Source organism: Neoarius graeffei, chromosome 13, assembly GCF_027579695.1.
Source record: "Neoarius graeffei isolate fNeoGra1 chromosome 13, fNeoGra1.pri, whole genome shotgun sequence".
In the NCBI taxonomy this organism is placed as follows: Eukaryota; Metazoa; Chordata; class Actinopteri; order Siluriformes; family Ariidae; genus Neoarius; species Neoarius graeffei.
In genome coordinates, this window is record NC_083581.1 from 18,344,312 (window position 1) to 18,358,811 (window position 14,500).

The following is a 14,500-nucleotide window of genomic DNA, read 5'->3' on the forward strand; positions in this document are numbered from 1 at the left end:
ACAACTCAAAGTGGACTCTCGACATCACCGGAGGTGGTGTCTTCTTCTCCTTCTTTTTCCCTTTCTCATATATATATATATATATATATATATATATATATATATATATATATGGTTTATATGATCTACTATAATAAATAACCGAAGAGACAACTGCTAAGCATTCTGAAGTGTTTATTAGAAGTTTCCATTGCACAGCTAACCCAAAAAAGTGTATGATTGGGTGGGTGGACATACAGTATCTGGGTTTCTACTTGGGTCATAGGCAGGTGAGTCCCCAAATAGACAAGACAGCAGCGAAGACTAAAAAGGGGGTGAGACAGTTCCTGGGGCTGACTAGCTATTATTGTAGGTTTATGCCTCATTATTCAGATGCCACCAGCCCGCTGACTCATCGCATTAAAAAGGGAGCACCAGATCTGGTCCATTGGATGGAGCAGTGCCAACAGGCTTTCACCAGGGTAAATGCTGCACTGTGTGGGGGGCCACTCTTGCACTCCCCTGACTTCTCTCTCCCCATCGGATCTGCTTTAATATCAACAGATCTTTGATTAAGGTGTGTGAATCTTTTCATCATGGCAGACCTTCAGCCTGTTCAGTGTGCTGAGTGCAGGATGTTTAGTCATTCTTCCTCCGTCGCTAGCAATAGCTTTATTTGTGATGAGTGCAGATTAGTTAGCTCTCTGATGGAGAAGATTATAGTGCTAGAAGCATGTGTCCAGGCTTTAGAGAAGGCCAGTGAGCATGAGAACAGTGTAGCTTCTGTAAGGGAAAGTCTGGATGCCCTAGGTGGAGTTAGTAATCCCCCAACTCCAACATTAGAGTGCTTACAGCAGGGTGAATGGGTGATGACTCAGCGGTATAAGCGTAGAGCCAAAGCTACCGCTGAGGCTCGCCCACAGGAGCACCACTCCTCTCTGCATCATGTGTCAAACAGGTTTGCTCTCCTTGGTGATGCATCCACTGAGAAACCTGAAAGAGCTCTGGTTACAGGGGACTCTATTATATGGCACGTGGAATTAGCTCAGCCTTTGGGGCACCAGCAGCTTTAGTCAGGTGTATACCGGGAGCCAGGTCACCGGACATAGCAGGTAATCTTAGGGTCCTAGGCAAGCACAGGTTCTCAAAGATAGTTATCCATGCAGGAGCTAATGATGTATGCCTTCGTCAGTCTGAGGTTACTAAGAGTAACTTTGTAGAGGTGTTTAAATTAGCGAAGGTGATGTCCGATGCTGTAGTATGCTCTGGCCCCATCTTAATACGGCATGGAGATGTAGCTTACAGTAGGTTATGGTCGCTGAACTGCTGGTTGTCCAGGTGGTGCTCTGAAAACAGTGTGGGCTTTATAGATAATTGGGCTAATTTTGAGGGCACTGCTGGCCTGTTAGGGTGGGACGGTATCCATCCCACTCGGGAAAGTGCTGCTCTCATTTCCTGCAGCATAGGTCATAGTCTCAGAACAGGCCTCGTTAATTTCTGACAATCCAGAGCCAAGGCTAGGGAGCAGACGCACAGGCTAAACCGACTGTCTGCTAGCTGCACAGAGTCATCACTCAGGGTCCAGTACATCGAGAATGTGTCTGTTCCCTGAGCGAAACAAAAAGGTAGAAATATTCAGAGAGTTTGTTCCAGTAACCTAATCAATATAAAATTAGATCATACTGACTGTACAGCCACTGCCAGCACCTTTGATCTAAAGGTGGGGCTATTAAATATTCGATCCCTTACATCTAAAGCGCTAATGGTTAACGAATTCATTACTGATCAGGAGTTTCATGTACTTTGTTTAACTGAAACATGGAGTAAGCCAAATGAATATATAGCATGAAATGAAGCAAGGCCTCCTGGATACAGTTATATACACCAGCCTCGTCTAACTGGCAGAGGAGGAGGCGTTGCGGTTATTTATAATGATTATCTAGGTGTAACACAAAAACCTGGTTATAAATTTAATACATTTGAAGTTCTTCATACTAATACAATGTATGTAGCCTCAAAAAATAGGTCTACGCAGTTAATTCCATTACTTATTATTTACAGGCCCCCAGGGCCATATTCTGAGTTTCTTTCTGAATTTGCAGATTTTCTCTCAGATCTGGTTATTTCCTTAGACAAAACTTTAGTTGTCAGAGATTTTAATATTCACTTCGATAACCCAGAAGACCCTTTGAAAACAGCATTTGTGTCCATTTTAGATTCGGTAGGGATTAATCAGAATGTCATAGGACCGACCCATAGTGGTGGTCACACCCTCGATCTAATACTAACATTCTGATGTAGAAAGTATAGTCATACTTCCACAGTCTGAAGTTATCTCAGCTTATCTCATCTCATTCAAAATATGTCTGAGTAATAATATGCACCTCACCATGCTACTGTATTAAATGTACATTCACATCAACAACTGACTTCCTGTTTACGCACTTCCTGTTTCCTGAGTTGTTCGCGCCGAGTCCTCTTTCCCGCGAGTGCCGGCGTTAATTACTAATCCTTTTTTAACTTTTTTTCTATAAATAAATTTCCAGTATCGTCTTCATTTTTATTATACTGTCGTTTTCATTTTTGTACTTTTCACTTTCGCTTTCCTTTTTCCGGTTTTTTTTTCCGGTTTTTTCTCTTTCTTTTTTCGGAGGAATGCCGAGACCGGAAGCTTTCTTTTTCTCTCCTCTAGTGTAAAGTCCACAAGCGGAGGCCATCTGATCTGCTTTAATATCAACAGATCTTCATTTAAGGTACGTGAATCTTTTCATCTTTTCATCAGCCTGTTCAGTGTGCTGAGTGCAGGATGTTTAGTCATTCTTCCTCCGTCACTAGCGATAGCTCTATTAGCTTTACTTGTGATAAGTGCAGATTAGTTAGCTCTCTGACGGAGAAGATTACAGTGCTAGAAGCGCGTGTCCAGGCTTTAGAGCAGGTTAGTGAGCGTGAGAACAGTGTAGTTTCTGTTAGGGAAAGTCTGGACGCCCTAGGTGGAGTTAGCAATCCCCCAACTCCGGCATTAGAGCCCTTACAGCGGGGCAAATGGGTGACGGCTCGGCGGCATAAGCGTAGAGCCAAAGCTACCGCTGAGGCTCACCCACGGGAGCACCACTCCTCTCCGCGTCACGTGTCGAACAGGTTTGCTCTCCTTAGTGATGCACCCACTGAGAAACCTGAAAGAGCTCTGGTTATAGGGGACTCTATCATACGGCACGTGAAATTAGCTCAGCCTTTAGGGGCACCAGCAGCTTTAGTCAGGTGTATACTGGGAGCCAGGGCGCCGGACATAGCAGGTAATCTTAGGGTCCTAGGCAAGCACAGGTTCTCAAAGATAGTTATCCATGCAGGAGCTAATGATGTACGCCTTTGTCAGTCTGAGGTTACTAAGAGTAACTTTGTAGAGGTGTTTAAATTAGCGAAGGCGATGTCCGATGCTGTAGTATGCTCTGGCCCCATCCCAATGCGGCGTGGCGATGTAGCTTACAGCAGGTTATGGTCGCTGAACTGCTGGCTGTCCAGGTGGTGCTCTGAAAACAGTGTGGGCTTTATAGATAATTGGGCTAATTTTGAGGGCACTGCTGGCCTGTTAGGGCGGGACGGTATCCATCCCACTCGGGAAGGTGCTGCTCTCATTTCCTGCAGCATAGGTCATAGTCTCAGAACAGGCCTAGTTAATTTCTGACAATCCAGAGCCAAGGCCAGGGAGCAGACGAACAGGCTAAACCGACTGTCTGCTAGCTGCACAGAGTCGTCACTCAGGGCCCACTACATCAAGACTGTGTCTGTTCCCCGAGCTCAACAAAAAGGTAGAAATTTTCAGAGAGTTTGTTCCAGTAACCTAATCAATATAAAATTAGATCAGACTGACTGTACAGCTGCTGCCAGCACCTTTGATCTAAAGGTGGGGCTATTAAATATTAGATCTCTTACATCTAAAGCGCTAATGGTTAATGAACTCATTACTGATCAGGAGTTTAATGTACTGTGTTTAACAGAAACATGGATTAAGCCAAATGAATATGTAGCATTAAATGAAGCGAGTCCTCCTGGATACAGTTATATACACCAGCCTCGTCTAACTGGCAGAGGAGGAGGCGTCGCGGTTATTTATAACGATTATCTAGGTGTAACACACAAACCTGGTTATAAATTTAATACATTTGAAGTTCTTCATACTCATATAATGTATGTAGCCTCGAAAAATAAGTCTACCCAGTTAATTCCATTGCTTATTATTTACAGGCCCCCGGGGCCATATTCTGAGTTTCTTTCTGAATTTGCAGATTTTATCTCAGATCTGGTTATTTCCTTAGACAAAGCTTTAGTTGTCGGAGATTTTAATATTCACTTTGATAACCCAGAAGACCCTTTAAAAACAGCGTTTGTGTCCATCTTAGATTCAGTCGGGATTAAGCAGAATGTCATAGGACCGACCCATAATGGTGGTCACACCCTTGATCTAATACTAACATTCAGATTAAACGTAGACAATATAGTCATATTTCCACAGTCTGAAGTTATCTCAGATCATTGTCTCATCTCATTCAAAATATGTCTGAGTAATAATATATGCACCTCACCACGCTACTGTATTAAACGTACTTTCACGTCAACTACTGCACAGAGCTTTATAAATGATCTCCCAGAGCTGTCAACTTTGATTGGGTCACTGTCAGCCCCTGCAGAACTCGATCAGGCAACTGAATGCTTAGAGTCAACATTCCGCCATACTTTAGATAATGTAGCTCCTCTAAAAAGGAAAATGGTCAGAGACAAAAAATTAGCACCCTGGTATAATGATGACACTCGCACTTTAAAACAGACCACTCGAAAATTGGAACGTAAATGGCGTCAAACAAAATTGGTAGTGTTCAAATTGGCGTGGAAGGAGAGCTTCCTGAAGTATAGAAAAGCTCTTAGTGCTGCGAGATCAACATATCTCTCCTCCCTAATAGAAGATAACAAAAATAATCCTAGATTCCTATTTAATACTGTAGCAAAATTAACCAGGAATAAGTCCACTATAGACAGATGCACACCTGCAGTATGTAGTAGCAACGACTTCATGAATTTTTTTAATGACAAAATTGAGAATATCCGACAAAAAATTCAAACTACTAATTTAAGGTTAGACAATGAAAGTGACCTTGTAGTTAACAATATAACTGTATCAGATCATCAGTTAGAATGTTTTACTCCCCTAAAAGAAACTGAATTACTTTCATTAATCTCTACATCAAAAGCCTCAACTTGCGTACTAGATCCCTTACCGACACATCTATTCAAACAGATAATGCCTGGAGTAATTGAACCGCTTCTAAAAATAATAAATTCTTCTCTTATGATTGGCTATGTACCCAAATCCTTTAAACTAGCAGTTATCAAACCCCTGATTAAAAAACCTGACCTTGATCCCTGTCAGCTGTCCAATTATCGGCCAATATCAAACCTCCCCTTTATCTCCAAGATCCTTGAAAAAGCTGTGGCACAGCAGTTATGCTCATATTTACATAGGAATAACATCCATGAAATGTATCAGTCAGGATTTAGACCTCATCATAGCACAGAGACAGCACTGGTTAAAGTAGTAAATGACCTACTGTTGGCGTCTGATCAGGGCTGTGTCTCGCTACTTGTGTTGCTTGACCTTAGTGCAGCATTTGATACCATTGATCATTCCATTCTTCTGGATAGACTAGAAAATGTTGTGGGAGTTAAGAGAATGGCCCTCTCCTGGCTCAGGTCTTATCTAACGGATCGTTATCAGTATGTTGATATAAATGGTGATATTTCTAGACGTACCGAGGTAAAGTTTGGTGTTCCACAAGGTTCTGTCTTGGGTCCACTGCTTTTTTCTCTATATATGTTACCTCTGGGCGATATTATTCATAAACATTGTATTAGTTTCCACTGTTATGCTGATGACACACAGTTGTATGTCTCTGCAAAACCTGATGAGAGACACCAGCTTAATAAAATTGAGGAATGTGTTAAGGACATTAGACACTGGATGCTTATAAATTTCCTTCTGCTTAACTCTGACAAGACTGAAGTACTTGTGCTAGGACCACATACAGCTAGAAGTAAGTTTTCTGATTACACAGTAACTCTGGATGGCCTTTCTGTTTCTTCATGTGCAGCAGTAAAAGACCTCGGAGTGATTATTGACCCCAGTCTTTCATTCGAAACTCACATTGATAACATCACCCGGATAGCTTTCTTTCATCTCAGAAATATTGCAAAGATAAGAAATTTAATGTCATTGCATGATGCAGAAAAACTAGTCCATGCTTTCGTTACCTCCAGGTTGGATTATTGTAATGCCTTACTGTCTGGATGTTCCAATAAGTGCATAAACAAGCTCCAGTTAGTTCAAAATGCCGCAGCAAGAGTCCTTACTAGAACTAGAAAATATGACCACATCACGCCTGTCTTATCCATACTGCACTGGCTCCCAATCAAATTTCGTATTGATTATAAAATACTACTATTGACCTTTAAAGCACTAAATGGTCTCGCACCACAGTACCTGAGTGAACTTCTGCTCCTCTATGACCCGCCACGCCTACTTAGATCAAAAGGTGCAGGCTATCTGCTGGTACCTCGTATAGTGAAGGCTACATCAGGGGGCAGAGCCTTTTCATACAAAGCCCCACTGTTATGGAACAGCCTTCCAAGTAATGTTCGGGAATCAGACACAGTCTCAGCATTTAAGTCTAGGCTGAAAACATATCTGTTTAGTCAAGCCTTTTGTTAATGGTGTTTATGAGGTAAAGGAGTAGATCTGGAGGGTCCTCAGACATACAGTGTTTTGGTAAACTGGGATGTATGGATGCTGTCAGTCCCCACTCGCTTGCTCACTCGAGTTTGTTGACGGTGCAGTGGCTGGCTGCTTTATGTCCTGGGGCTCCCTCATGCCTGTGTTACCTTCTGGCTCTCTCCTTTTTGTTATGCTGTCATAGTTAGTTGCCGGAGTCCCTGCTTGTACTTAGGGATGGGGCCGATCCGATCCAGTATCGGTATCGGGTTCCGATATCAACGTTATTCACGGATCGGAAATTTCCGATCCAACCTGCAAAGATTTCCGATCCATGAGACATGTCTGTACACATACTGTCTGCTGGAATGACTCCACAAGTGATTCCATGGTGGCTGCACTGCTACCTGATTGCAAAATGTGGAATGGATTTCCTGCACAGAGGCGAATCTCAATGAGACACACAGTAATGAGGAGACACGCTTCCGTTCAGGAAATCCATCCCACAGTTTGTAGCGAGCTAGCAGGTGAGCGTGGATGGAGCAGCAAGCTAACCAATTTTTCACCACAACATGTCAGCTGTGTGGAAATACTTTTTACTTGAAACACCGCAAAGCAAGACAGCAACGTGCAATGTTTGCAAAGCCGTTGTACCGAGAGGCGGAAGCTCCGTTGCGACATACAATACCACAAACTTAATAAAGCATCTGAAAAAGCACCACCCTAAAGAGCACGATGACTTCGTAGCCATGGGGCCGAAACACCAAAGTAGCCGGCAGCAATCACTTGAGCAGTCATTTCAAACAGGTAAACTTTCACCAGACAATGCTAAAGCTAAAGGGATCACTGAGAAGTTGCTTAACTTCATCGTACTCGATGACCAACCATTGTCAGTTGTCGAAAACGAAGGATTTCGCAGCCTGATCGAGCACTTACAGCCGAGATACAGTTTACCATCCAGGAGATATTTATCAGAGACGGCGCTACCTGAACTATACAACCGAGTGTCAACCAAGTTAGCTGAGAAGTTAAAAAGAGTTCCAGCTCTGAGCTTTACTACAGATATTTGGACTTCAGATGTCTGCCCAATGTCACTGATAAGCCTTACTGTGCACTGGATTGACCACGATACACACGAGCTCTGTTGTGCGGTGCTCCAGGTAAAAAAGTGCAGAGGCTCACACAACCGAGCTACAATCGCAGCATCCATTACAGAGATGTTAAATCACTGGGAGATCCCGCTAGAAAAAGTGCATGTAATTCTACGGGACAATGCAAGCAACATGAAGGCTGCGATGGAAGACATGGCAGTTTCTAGTCTGGGCTGTTTTGCTCACACGCTGCAGCTCATTGTGCACGAGGGGCTACTATCACAACGCAGCGTTAGTGATGCTTTAGCAAACAGCAGGAAGATCGTCGCACACTTCAAGCACTCACAACTCGCACAGTCTCGCTTGGAAGACCTGCAACGTGAGATGCAAGGTGGGGGAACTACAATTACACCAACTCGACTTGTTCAGGATGTTCAAACAAGATGGAACAGTTCCTTTTATATGATCAAGAGCCTTCTGAAAGAGAAGCGACCCCTCTGTGCATATGCTGCCGACCACAATTTACCTGCAACATTGTCAGCCAACGAGTGGGGTTTGCTGGAGAAAACAGTGACTGTGTTGGAACCCTTTGAGGAGTTAACCAGGAAAATCAGCTCAGCGACCTCTACTGCTGCCGACGTAATTCCAGCTGTGACCATTTTACAACGCCTGCTTGCCATGGAGAACAGTGCCGACAGCGGCATCAAAACAATGAAAAGCACACTCCTCCAAGCTGTCAACAGGCGTTTCAGAGAAGTCGAAAGTGAACCACTCTACGCTGTTGCCACTTTAGTGGACGCTCGATACAAGGACAGGTGAGGCATTTTTTTAGTAATTTAAGTTTATTTTTTAAGTTTTAAATTGAAAATTAAATAATGCTAAATCAAAACTGTTGATTGATTCCTAGCTTTAAAGTGGGTATTGTTAATGTAGCCTACAATGACTTCGATAAGGGGGAAATGCGTGTGCGCGCGCCTGTCTGCTGTCTTTCAGTAGCAACAAATAAATTGTACTCAATCTTTCATTTTTGTGTCAGATTCTTTACTAGTGGAGAAACTGCCAGGAGGGGGAAGGCCCTCTTGACACAAGAGCTTGAGAAGATGGAGCAAGCACTGCTCAGGGCCTCAGCTGATGAAGCAGGGACAACAGAGGCTGAGCCAGCAGAAAAGGTTGCTTGCATGGAAGCTGGGCCAAGTACTGGTGGTGGTACTCCAAGCACAATGAAAACCAGCTTCAGCAGTCTGTACAACAGAATTCTGGAGGAGCATGATGAACCTGCAGGAGGTACCCAGGCAGTGGTTATCCAGATGCAGATGTACTTGAAAGAACCAACAATAAGTGAGAAAGACAGCCCTTTCCAGTACTGGGCAAACAACCATGCTCGCTTTCCTCTTCTTGGTGCTGTTGCGGCAAAGTTCCTGAGTGCCCCTTCAACCAGTGTTGAAAGCGAAAGACTGTTCAGCACAGCATCCAATATTGTGGATGAAAAGAGGAATCGCCTGACAGCAGAGAGAGCAGAAATGCTCATATTCCTTAAAAAGAACCTGCCAATGTTTAAGTGAGATTTTTTGAATGCTCTAGATCAATCCCTGCCTCAGTGTTAACTTTTTGAGGAGTCATTTACTGTTTATTTTCTTTTGAAGAATAGTTAGACTCTGGTGCAAGTTTAATCCAGGTCACATTCTAAGTCAAACCTCCATTTGTGCTGTTCAGATGTACACTGTTTTATTGATGGTGGGTGTGAAACTTACATTGCACTTTATATTGCACTTTGATTTCAAGTATTTGACAACCTTGAATTGTGGCTGCTGCTTGAGCATGAATGTTTTATTGCTGCTGTGAATGATCACATTTAAGGCCATTTTATATGTGAAAACTTTTTTTGCTTTATTGTGGCTACACTTGTTGTGGCCTATACTTAATTTGTGAAGAAGTGAAAGCAGCCCTTCTGTCTTGAGTTTAATAAATGACAGTCAGTTTAAAATCCTTACAGTTGCATATTTGTTTTCAGGATGGGATTGTTACTGTTAGTAGGATTTCCTGTTTTCTGACCTTATACTTACCTCAAGTTGCCTTTTGGTACACACATGCATCCATTTGTTCATATCATAGTTGCCTGTAGAGATGAGTTTTTACCAATAATGATGATAATATTGAAATATTTTTGGTATCGGAATAGTATCGGTATCGGCAGATATTCAAATTCAGGTATCGGGATCGGATCGGAAGTGAAAAAATATGGATCGGTGCATCCCTACTTGTACTCGGTGCAATATGTATACTGTTCCTACTTATTCAGGTGACATTGGGCATACCTAACCACCTGTGTTTTCTTTCTCTCCCCCCCCACTCCAAATCTGTCCCTCTGAGTTACATGGAGTCAACAGAAAATCTTTTGGTGGAGACGGTGGGGACCTCGACTGGCTATTGTAGCCTGCAGGGAATCGGCCGTCAGACATTCTGTCGCATGTCCCAGACCCGGTGAAATGTAACTGAATTGTCTTGGCCAGGCCTAAGGGTCCCATCTGCATCTCATCATTGCTGAGGAGTGTGCTCCCATCACCCAATCAAGCATCCAGCCAGAGCAGGTCATGATATATTTTTTTACCATATTAACATGCCATTGTGTGTCATGCCTGATGTAAAGACTCTCGTCTCTGCGAGCCTACCACACAGATTTAATACTTGTCATTTTTAGGGCATACCTAGCAACATGTTTTCTTTCTCCCCCCCCCCCCCCATCTGTCCTTCTGAGTTACATGTTGATCCTGGGATTGAGATGCTGGCCTCTTCTGCCCCTCGGACCTGCTTGATCCATCCTGGTGCCCTGTGTCTGGTCGGAGTTTTATCGCCCCACTCCTGTGAAGGACGGCCCCATGAGGACAGTTGAGGGTTATACCTGTTAAAACTGTTAATATTATAGTCAGGCTGTCTGTTGTTGCCAAAATGAGGATGGATTCCCTTTTGAGTCTGGTTCCTCTCGAGGTTTCTTCCTCATGTCGTCTGAGGGAGTTTTTCCTTGCCACCGTCGCCACAGGCTTGCTCATTGGGGATAGATTAGGGACAAAATTAGCTCATGTTTTAAGTCGTTCAAATTCTGTAAAGCTGCTTTGCGACAATGTTTATTGTTAAAAGCGCTGTACAAATAAACTTGATTTGATTTGAACAACTGCACAAAGCTTTATAAATAATCTCCCAGTTATCAACTGTGATTGGGTCACTGTCAGCCCCTGCAGAACTTGATCAGGCAACTGAATGCTTAGAGTCAACGTTCCGTCATACTTTAGATAATGTAGCTCCTTGATCCCTGTCAGCTGTCCAATTATCAGCCAATATCAAACCTCCCCTTTATCTCCAAGATCCTTGAAAAAGTTGTGGCACAGCAGTTATGCTTATATTTACATAGGAATAACATCCATGAAATGTATCAGTCAGGATTGGCTGATCCCAGATGAGCAAGTCTGGTGTGATGGTGACAAGGAAAAACTCCATGTTGCAATTCGGACGGGTGGGTGGAGCACAGAAGGACGGCAGGCCAGAACTGAGTTCAATAACATCTCTTTATTTGGACACTTTACAGTGACGTTATTCTCCCAGCCACGCATGCACACACACAGGTCGTCTGGTTGGGGAGAGAGCTCTCTTCCTCTGCTGTCTCTCTCCTTATATAGGGTGCGGTCACTGGGGAAGACACACAAACACATGTTAACTGACATCAGGTGCAGCGATTCTGCCACTTACCTTCCCTGACTCCGCCCTCTGGTCACAGACCGACACTTGACCATGCCCCCGCTGCCACATACCCCCACCGCCCGACTCAGGCTGGGCGGCCGTCCGGCCTGCAGCCGACTCCACCCCCTCCTTGACAGGAGGGGAAGTCCGCCACGACCATCTGCTGTCCTGCCATCGGAACAGCCACCAAATGGTCCTCCGCCAGCTCGATGGCCTGATCCAGCGACGCTGGGCGATGGCACTGGACCCACTCTGCGGTCCCTTCGGGTAGTCAGGCAATGAACTGTTCCAGTACCACCAGATCGATGATTCCCACGGCGTCGCAGTTGTCAGCCCTCAGCCACTGCCAGCAGGCGTCCCGGAGTTGCTGGCCAAACGCGAACGGCCGGACAACTTCCTCCAGGCACAGAGCGCGGAAACGCTGTCGATGTTGTTCGGGGGTGCACCCCACACACTGGAGGATGGCCCAGCGGAAGTCTGCGTAGACCAGCCGGCTGTCAGTGGGGAGCTGTAGCGCGGCCAGCTGTGCCTCGCCCGTTAGCAGGGGGAGGAGGCGCGCCGCACGCTGTTCCACCAGCCAGCCCGAGGCCTCTGCTGCCTGCTCAAAGAGTGTGAGGAAGGCCTCGGGGTCGTCGTGCGGGCCCATCTTCATTAGGGTGAGGTAGGGAGGGCCCGCGGCGGTGGAGGTGCTGGACCCCACCGACGCGAGGAGGTGCCGGAACGCCTGATGATCTTCCGGCTGCGCCAGCACCAGGGCCTCGAACCTTTGCTCCTGCTCCTTCCAGAGGGTGACTAGCGCCTGCTGCTGGCTCTGCTGGGCCGTGGCGAGGGCATGGACCAGGTCCGCGAAGGGGGAGGACTCCATGGGGCTGTTCTCTGTGCTCCACTCCCGGGTTTCAGCACCACTGTTGCAATTTGGACAGGTGGGTGGAGCACAGAAGGACAGCAGGCCAGAACTGAGTTCAATAAAATCTCTTTATTTGGACACTTTACAGTGACGTTATTCTCCCAGCCACGCATGCACACACACAGGTCGCCTTGTTGGGGAGAGAGCTATCTTCCTCTGCTCTCTCTCTCCTTATATAGGACGCGGTCATTGGGGAAGACACACAAACACACGTTAACTGACATCAGGTGCAGTGATTCTGCCACTTACCTTCCCTGACTCCACCCTCCAGTCACAGACTGATGGTTGACCACGCCCCCGCTGCCACACTCCCTCAGAGGACAAGAGGAAGAAACCTTGAGAGGAACTAGACTCAAAAGGGAACTCATCCTCATCTGGGTGATAACAGACAGCATGATTATACAACCCCGATTCCAAAAAAGTTGGGACAAAGTACAAATTGTAAATAAAAACGGAATGCAATAATTTACAAAATCTCAAAAACTGATATTGTATTCACAATAGAACATAAACAACATATCAAATGTCGAAAGTGAGACATTTTGAAATGCCATGCCAAATATTGGCTCATTTGAAATTTCATGATGGCAACACATCTCAAAAAAGTTGGGACAGGGGCAATAAGAGGCTGGAAAAGTTAAAGGTACAAAAAAGGAACAGCTGGAGGACCAAATTGCAACTCATTAGGTCAATTGGCAATAGGTCATTAACATGACTGGGTATAAAAAGAGCATCTTGGAGTGGCAGCGGCTCTCAGAAGTAAAGTTGGGAAGAGGATCACCAATCCCCCTAATTCTGCACCGACAAATAGTGGAGCAATATCAGAAAAGAGTTCGATAGTGTAAAATTGCAAAGAGTTTGAACATATCATCTACAGTGCATAATATCATCAAAAGATTCAGAGAATCTGGAAGAATCTCTATGCGTAAGGGTCAAGGCCGGAAAACCGTACTGGGTGCCCGTGATCTTTGGGCCCTTAGACGGCACTGCATCACATACAGGCATGCTTCTGTATTGGACATCACAAAATGGGCTCAGGAATATTTCCAGAGAACATTATCTGTGAACACAATTCACCGTGCCATCCACCGTTGCCAGCTATAGTTCAAAGAAGAAACTGTATCTAAACATGATCCAGAAGCGCAGATGTCTTCTCTGGGCCAAGGCTCATTTAAAATGGACTGTGGCAAAGTGGAAAACTGTTCTGTGGTCAGATGAATCAAAATTTGAAGTTCTTTATGGAAATCAGGGACACCGTGTCATTCAGACTAAAAAGGAGACGGATGACCCAAGTTGTTATCAGCGCACAGTTGATACATCTCTGATGGTATGGGGTTGCATTAGTGCATGTGGCATGGGCAGCTTACACATCTGGAAAGACACCATCAAAAGGTATATCCAGGTTCTAGAGCACTGGTGCCATGGTGGCGGCCCGCGGGCCGAATCCGGCCCGAATGAACATCTAATCCGGCCCCCTTGCTGATGGCCCTCTAATCGTTCGGCCGGCAGAGAGCCATCAATGTCTGCCACACCCCATCGAACAATTATTACAGAACAATTACCTGTCTTTCACTGCCGATCGCATTGACGTCAGAGGCGGAGATTTGCCTGATGGCCCTGCCATTTGCATCAGTCCAATTCGCGCCACAGACTGTTTAAATTTTAAATTATATTGCCACTGTCAATTTTATCAGAGCAAGAGGGCTCAACCACTGGCAATTCGATGCATTTTTATCTGAAAATGACATCCACCAGGGCCTTCCCTATCACACCGATGTGCGTTGGTTGAGCCGAGGCGCAGTGCTCAAACGGTTCTACAAATTGCGCAAAGAGATAGCCGAGTTCATGCAGGCTAAAGGGAAGCCTGTGGAGGAATTGGACGACACCGAATGGACCAGGGACCTTGCCTTTTTAGTGGACATTACCGAACACCTGAACTTATTGAATGCTAATATGCAAGGTCGCAACAAACTCGTTACCGAGTATTACGACGGTGTCCGTGCGTTTCAACGTAAACTTGCGTTATGGAAGGCA

General features: G+C 45.1%; 1 protein-coding gene and 1 pseudogene across 1 annotated transcript; one reads left to right on the top strand and one right to left on the bottom strand.

The window, feature by feature from the left end:
- The window catches only part of LOC132895873 (dynein axonemal heavy chain 7-like), a 594,076-nt pseudogene that overhangs the window by 297,285 nt on the left and 282,291 nt on the right, over positions 1-14,500 (bottom strand).
- LOC132896463 (zinc finger BED domain-containing protein 4-like) lies at positions 7,071-10,043 on the top strand. Its single transcript, XM_060937303.1, has 2 exons — positions 7,071-8,642; positions 8,864-10,043. Exons 1-2 carry the CDS (start codon positions 7,309-7,311, stop codon positions 9,387-9,389), a joined length of 1,860 nt encoding a protein of 619 aa, XP_060793286.1. The 5' UTR covers positions 7,071-7,308; the 3' UTR covers positions 9,390-10,043.